At 35.4% G+C, this 7,638-nt stretch overlaps 1 protein-coding gene across 1 annotated transcript in view; it reads left to right on the top strand.

Moving 5' to 3' along the window:
- LOC144445206 (F-box only protein 32-like) overlaps positions 1-6,834 on the top strand; it is a 9,283-nt gene extending 2,449 nt beyond the window's left edge. The window contains exons 2-9 of the mRNA XM_078134748.1: positions 587-753; positions 1,075-1,121; positions 1,635-1,727; positions 1,947-2,040; positions 2,823-2,992; positions 3,579-3,764; positions 4,339-4,479; positions 5,441-6,834. Of these exons, the coding sequence (XP_077990874.1) occupies positions 587-753; positions 1,075-1,121; positions 1,635-1,727; positions 1,947-2,040; positions 2,823-2,992; positions 3,579-3,764; positions 4,339-4,479; positions 5,441-5,584 (1,042 nt within the window). The 3' untranslated portion in view covers positions 5,585-6,834. The remainder of the gene's footprint in view (positions 1-586; positions 754-1,074; positions 1,122-1,634; positions 1,728-1,946; positions 2,041-2,822; positions 2,993-3,578; positions 3,765-4,338; positions 4,480-5,440) is intronic.
- Positions 6,835-7,638: the final 804 nt, after the last annotated feature.

Consider the following 7,638-nt stretch of genomic DNA (forward strand, 5'->3'; position numbering starts at 1 on the left):
TTGTATCATGAATATTCATGAGAAAGAAATGACTACAATATATTGTATTGAAATCAGATTTGAAGTTGATAATGACATACATGTTTCAATTAATTGTGTACGCTTTGTATGTTTATCTTTATTTTGTTTCTATTTTACACTGAAATTTGTCCTCCCTAAGATTCCCTTTTGGTGCCACCTAGGTCAGTCATAAAACCAACGCATTTATTCTGCAATGCAAGCAAGCAGTGAAAATGGATGGAATATTGGCAGTGATAGAATTACAGATTTGACTGTTTGATTTCATTAACGTATATAGGAGAGAGTGAAAATGATAAAATAAAATAACTATCTGGTGTGAAGAACGAGCCAAGGTGCAAAATAGGATGGCTAAAGGGTATCAAATATGATATCGCATGCCAATGACAAAACGTTATTCCTGTTGTTAAAAGTGGTGCGTCACATTATGGCATTGGTCCATATTGTACTCAAAAAAACTTGTGGTGTCTTGTTATTTGACTCCCTATCTTTGTGCAGTTTTTTTGTAGTAGTAAATTTTCAAAATGTTATTACATTTTATAACAAAGTTTTCCCTTTTTTCTTGTAGATTGTTGTTACTGAATGAAAAACAAACAAGCCAGACATCGGACAAAGCAGAGAAGTTGTTTTTACTGCCAAGTGACAAAGAACCAATATCAGAGATAGAAAACAACAATTGTGTTGCCATGGAAAACAGGAATGAAAACAAAGATGACAGAGCAGTGGAACAGAAAGGTATGGTATTACTAGAAAAGTGTCATTTAGATATAATTGACCTTAATAATTCTGATTCAGTTCACAAACTTTATTGTCTATATAAGAATACAAATATTGCCTTTAGTTTTGTTTTGTGTGTGTGGGATGGGGGTTTGTGTATGGGGTGGGGGGTGTACATTTCACATGTATATGTATGCATGCATGTGTACATGCATATGTGTATGTAGTGTATGTGTGTGTGTGTGTGTGTGTGTGTGTGTGTGTGTGTGTGTGTGTGTGTGTGTGTGTGTGTGTGTGTGTGCATTAAATTGTTATCTTATTTTCATAACTTTTTTTCAGAGCGGGACAAACCTTTGTATCTGTTGATTCCAAGAGGACGATCAGGTGTAAGTATTTAAGTTTGTTATACAGTTAACCCCACCCACCTATGACCTGACACCATTCCATCCATCCATCCATCCATCCATCCAAACTACCCCATCCCTTCATTCCTACCACTCCATCCCGCCATCCCAACCTATACAAATCATATATATTAGTATATATGTTCAATGTTTCCTATAAATTTGAGAGCTAATGTTTGAGCACTGGAATAAAAATTTGGTGTAATGATTGTCATTTTGTTTAAAATATCTCAACCCAAGTACTTGATCATTGATATCTCGGAAAAACTTATAAACAATTTTTGTTCGACTTTTTCTTTATAAAAGTGGTAATTATTTCATCATCATTTATATAGCCTTTACAATCCACAAATGTGATGAATTTGCAACGTGTACTCAAAGTTGTCAATTCATGAAATTTTCTAAATGTATCATTGACTAAAAATATTTGATAACAAGATCAACTTTTATAAAGAACATAACTATTTCTTAATTCTTGCACTTTTCTCATTTCAGTTACATGGCTTTATCAATATGTCTGAAGTGATGACGAAACTAGACTTTGGTTTCGTTGCCAAGGATACCAGGAAATTTAATTATGTCTGCAAGGTAGGATATTTGCTGAGAATGTTTCTAGGGATGGCTAGATTAAGAATTGTTCAAGATCACATAGTTAAGATATATGCAAATAGGTCTACAAAGACTATTGGGCAGACGCTTTTAACTTGAGATCTACTGGTCAGATTGGACTGAAAATTTGTCGGAATGTTTCTATGGGAATGAATTGTTGTGTTAATTTCAGTTTTATTTTTATTTTTATTTATACAGAGTCTGGAACTGATCATTACGGACTATTTCAATGACGTTAATGGAACATCCCAGAAACATGTGTTTAATGTGATTGGCCAGATTGTCAATTATGGTAAGATATTTGTTACGATAGAAATAGAGTTGGTGTGGCATTTCACTCATGGGACATTTGTTACAACAGAAACAGGGTTGGTGTGGCATTTCACTCATAGGACATTTGTTACAACAGAAACAGGGTTGGTGTGGCATTTCACTCATAGGAAACAATACATTTCAACTCCAGACTTACAATAACACAGACACGCACACAGCAGAGTGCTTTATTCAATCACATTGAGAAATTGTAATGTATTTACCGTTCTTTTACAGTGCAATAGACAATAGTGCTTCTGCTAAAATGATTTACACATGAACTTGATGACTTTGATGGCTTCAATTGTTAACTTTCCTACTTATAATCTACATGATAACGTGACTGTGTCTACATTGCAATCGTGTTGATCACCTTTATAATAATTTATTTTGGGTTCGAAATTTTCTTTGTATATATATTTTGAAATACTGCTCATCTCACAGTTAGAAATACTTAATATGTGACCTATTCTAGCAACCAAGTACACTAAGATTTCTCAGTTAAGATATTTGTCATCTCCATGTTTATCATCTTTTTTAGAAAGTTCAATTTGTGCAAAGCAGCGCTACTCGTATTTTAAGATATCTTTTTTTTGGAATTTGATTTTTAGCATTTTTAAACTGTACTCATTTTTTTTTCCTTCTCATGTTTTTTTTGGGTTTTACGTACATTTTATGATTGTAGTGTACAGTGCCTTGAGATGTCTTTTTACATGGAAAGCGTTTTTAAAGAAATAAATATTATTATTGTTATTATTTCAGTTGGAGAAACCACTCTGAATATGAAGAGAATTAAATGCCTTCTAAAACTGGTAGAAGAAGCGTTGAAGGAAAGCAAGTATAACCATGTAGGGAGTCTGAAAGTATGGGAGAAGAAGTTGACGACGGTACAGAAATGGCGGGAAGAACTAAACGCTGTACAGTTACCGGAAGTAAGTACATAATGTCTGGATGCCAACTGTGCTAAGTGAAGGTATAAATTGTAACGATACTGTATAGAAACTAGACTGCTACATTTAACTCATAACACTGAAGTGAAGTATTTCCACTGAAAACATTTTGACTTCATAACCTGTTTGATGAATTGAAGTTTTGGAGAATTGTTCTTGCATTAGACTGCCCTCTACAGTGGAATGTGTGTTAGTTTTATCTTCCCCACATCAGTGTAATATTTCTTGCTTAGAATTGAAGTTCTGACAACAGTTACAATGAAAATTAATCAAGTTGCTAAACGAGAATAGGTTGAATGGCGGTTATGGGATTATCAGTGATGATAACAACTTCATATCCAAAAATTTATGCAGTGATTATATTCCAAAGACACAATGAAATCATTGTGATCTCTCCAGGTGTTTATACTCTATTCATAAAAAGTACATTTAAATATTAATCAATTGAATTAACATATATTAACATAATTTACATATATGAATATCAATTAATCTTTGAGTTCTGCTTTAAATGCAATTAAATTTTTACATTATTTTAAAATAGTCTGTGTGGGTTTTTTAATACTAGAGAGAGGATGATGGTGAAATGCAGCTGCTAGACTTGCCGGACGACTGTCTGCGACAAATAATAGACAGAATATCGGACCACAGAGATTTAGTGAATCTTGGTGCTACAAATTACAAATTTAACAGACTTTGCAACAAAGAGAACGTATGGAGAAAGTTGTGTTCATATCACTTTGCAGAAAAACAAGTAAGTGTGTGTGTGTGTGTGTGTGTGTGTGTGTGTGTGTGTGTGTGTGTGTGTGTGTGTGTGTGTGTGTGTGTGTGTGTGTGTGAAGTTACAGTCCGGTTTCCAATGGCTTGAAAAGGCCTTCTAACTTTGATGAATTTAATAGGCACGACAGTTTGGCGTGTCTGAAAATGAACACCCAGATGAGAGTCTAGGAAAAAATAATCTCAAGTCATATCATCTGCACTGGATCTCTCTCCCAGAACAGTGCATTCTGGGGAATACTTTATATTCAATACTGCATGCTGAATGGTCCAGGTTCCTTCACGACAGGTCTGCAAGAGACCATTACCACTTAATTACAAAGAACGAGTCTCATAAGCCCATTCTTCTTTGAAACTTGTACTGAATGATTTCTGATGTGGACGACTTGGGATTACGTTACTCCAGACTCTAGTTTGAATGGTCTCATAGGAAAGCCCCTAGTGGTGAGAATCTGGGTAACAAAGACTATCCTACAGATTGATCGATCTATTCCTTGATTTGTTCAGCTTTAACCCAATTTCCTTACTCACCTGTATGGTAATCTTTGTAGATTTGGTCAGCTTTACCAATCTGTGAGGATGACGTGGTGTGGCAATTAGTCTATAGTAAACTAATCAAACAACACAAGAGGAGAGAAGTGTATGCAGAACAACTCAAGCTATGTAATAGATGTCACTCTGTCTACTGGGATGTAAGTATACACAACAGTCCACAGATAGTCTATACACAATAGTCCACAGATAGACTATACACAATAGTCCACAGATAGTCTATACACAATAGTCCACAGATAGACTACACACAACAATCCACAGATAGACTACACACAACAGTCCACAGATAGACTACACACAACAGTCCACAGATAGTCTATACACAACAGTCCACAGATAGTCTATACACAACAGTCCACAGATAGTCTATACACAACAGTCCACAGATAGTCTATACACAACAGTCCACAGATAGACTATACACAACAGTCCACAGATAGACTATACACAACAGTCCACAGATAGACTAAACACAACAGTCCACAGATAGTCTATACACAACAGTCCACAGATAGACTAAACACAATAGTCCACAAATAGTCTATACACAATAGTCCACAGATAGTCTATACACAATAGTCCACAGATAGACTATACACAATAGTCCACAGATAGTCTATACACAATAGTCCACAGATAGTCTATACACAATAGTCCACACATAGACTATCCTGTCATTGTATACTGGTGAAAGTCGAATTTCACGTAGGTTGGCATACATTCAAGTATATATCGCATCTTGCCGACACCAATCCATTGCATAATATGAAATTTGAACATTTGAAAATAACTTATCAATTAAACTTTAAGCAGAATGCTAGCCTGAAAGATCAAGGCATTCCTTTCACTTATATAATGTACTCTCTCCTGTGAGTGGTAACCTAAGCGGACCAATGGCTAGACCTTTCAGACTAGAGGAATGCCACTTCAGGAGATATAGGCATATTAATTTTGTATGCTGTGGGCACAAGGGTAATGAATTGCAAAGTTTTGGAAAATAAGGATGATGACTATACAAGTGCTGTGTCTTAACAATGACTGTTATACTCCTGTCTTGTAAATTTATTGTAAACTTGAATATTTTTCACTCTTCCCCAGGAATTACAGTCTAGCAGTCATCCCTGCCCTCATCCTAGGACTGACAGTGAAGACTTTGCACACCTGAAAGGAAGCCGAGATATTAACCCCCAAGAATTCCTGAATTTGATCATCCCAAGAGACCCTAAACCTACAAGGTGGTGATCAGAAGTCCTTTAAAATAATGCAGTGAATGTTAGCAAGATGGATCATCAGTCTTGCCCTAATATAGGTGTGACCAAATATGGACATCACCAAATATAGACATGGCTAATAAGGATATGTCTGAATATGATATGGTGCATATACTGAAAAATGACCTAATAAGGACATCACCAAATATAGACATGGCTAATAAGGACATCACCAAATATAGACATGGCTAATAAGGACATCACCAAATATAGATATGGCTAATAAGGACATCACCAAACATAGACATGCCTAAAAGGGGCATGACCAAATACGTACATGTTCTGAGAAATGACCAAATAAGAACATTTCTACAGTACAGACTATGCAAATAATGCATTTTTAGAGACACACGGTACAGTCTGTACCAGGTCATTCTTATCTTAGCCAGATTTTCCATGGATATTTCTGCAAATTTCTGCAAAGGTCAAAAAGATGCAAGAAACAAATAATGAAAACCGACAAGAACATTTCCATCCTGGAGAAATTTCCATAAACATTCGTTTGTATAATGAAGGACCCAGATCAACAACTTACTGGGGAAAAAAAGGACAACATTTATTTTTTACAAACAAGGCAGGTGAATTTTAACAAAATCTTTTTTCTGAGATTCTGAGGTCATGAGTGACAGACGAAACAGAAATGTTGGAAGAACAACTAAATAATGACATTTGGCACTACTTCTGGTGGATCACTTTTGGATGTTTGTGTGCTGTCGTACTAAACTTGTAGTTAGTGAAAGCACACAGAAATAATCAAACGTCACTCAAGTACCAGTAAAACGGTGATAGAGAAATGACACTATGGAGACAGATACTTCAGTCAAAACTTCATTTTTACAATGTAATGTATTTTTTGCAGCACATATTGATGCAATAACTTTTGTATTACTGTATTTATACTTTCAATTTGTGTAAGATTATGACAAGGGACATATTTGTTTGTTGACCAATGTCCAGGTTGTCTGGTTTGCTTTACACAAAAAGTGAAATTGTATCTTATAATTTATATCAGATAGTGATATATTTAACTAAAATATGTTGTGTTCTTATCAGGCTTCTAAACTATTGTGAGTAATACTTAGTTGATAGTGTGACATGAAAGTTGTATCTTACAGACCAAACCAGATACATGTATGGTTTGTTAACTTGACGCATTCAGAATGCTTTATGAGCAAATAGAAATTTATTGTAATCTTTTAGTTCAGGTTTGTAGTGTGTGTGTGTGTGTGTGTGTGTGTGTGTGTGTGTGTGTGTGTGTGTGTCTGTGTGTTACTAAACATATTTTCATCAATACTGACCAAATACCTCCATTAGTCTTAACTCTTGTAACATTGCTATACAGCTGGTTCTATATTCTATCCTCTCTGAGTTGACTGCAGTTCAAACCACCAGTGTCAGGAGAATCAAAGGAGACTTTTACATATTAGGAATTAGAAAGTCTATGGCAGAACCTCATGATGCATGGATGTGCGGCAGCATTTCTGACATTTTGTTTGAATGAAATGAACTTGCATGCCATCATGTAGACATCAAAACATTGGTGCCGGCATGTCTGCTTCTAGTTGTAGTATGTTTAAATGCTTTATTTCATTTAGACAAAATGTAGCAAGAAATTGTAATCTTGCTACTTTTTAGTCTAGCATGTGCAGATTTTTATTGGGTTCAGCGTGGTTGTATCAAACAGAGCCAGTAAACAGTAACCTGCAATGGGCTGTAATAGAGTGTATCTACTTCGTAATCTACCTTTGAACCTGTTAGTAATTTAATTTTGATTTTGGTGTGATGTGAAAACTCTCCAGTCCACCCAGCTGTATAATTGGGGACCTGGTAGGATAGAGGTTGCAATGTGAATGCTTTAATCCTATGTGTTTATAAAGGCTGCAATGGATTGTATGCTCCCCAGGGAGTTGAGGAAGTATAAAGGGCCGTTGTACTGCTATAGATCCGTGCCAGGGGGGTAATAATTGTAAAGTGCTTTGAGCACAGAGTGGGAAAGAGCTATATAAATACCAACATTATTAATAA

Source organism: Glandiceps talaboti, chromosome 14 (assembly GCF_964340395.1).
Source record: "Glandiceps talaboti chromosome 14, keGlaTala1.1, whole genome shotgun sequence".
Taxonomy (NCBI): Eukaryota; Metazoa; Hemichordata; class Enteropneusta; family Spengelidae; genus Glandiceps; species Glandiceps talaboti.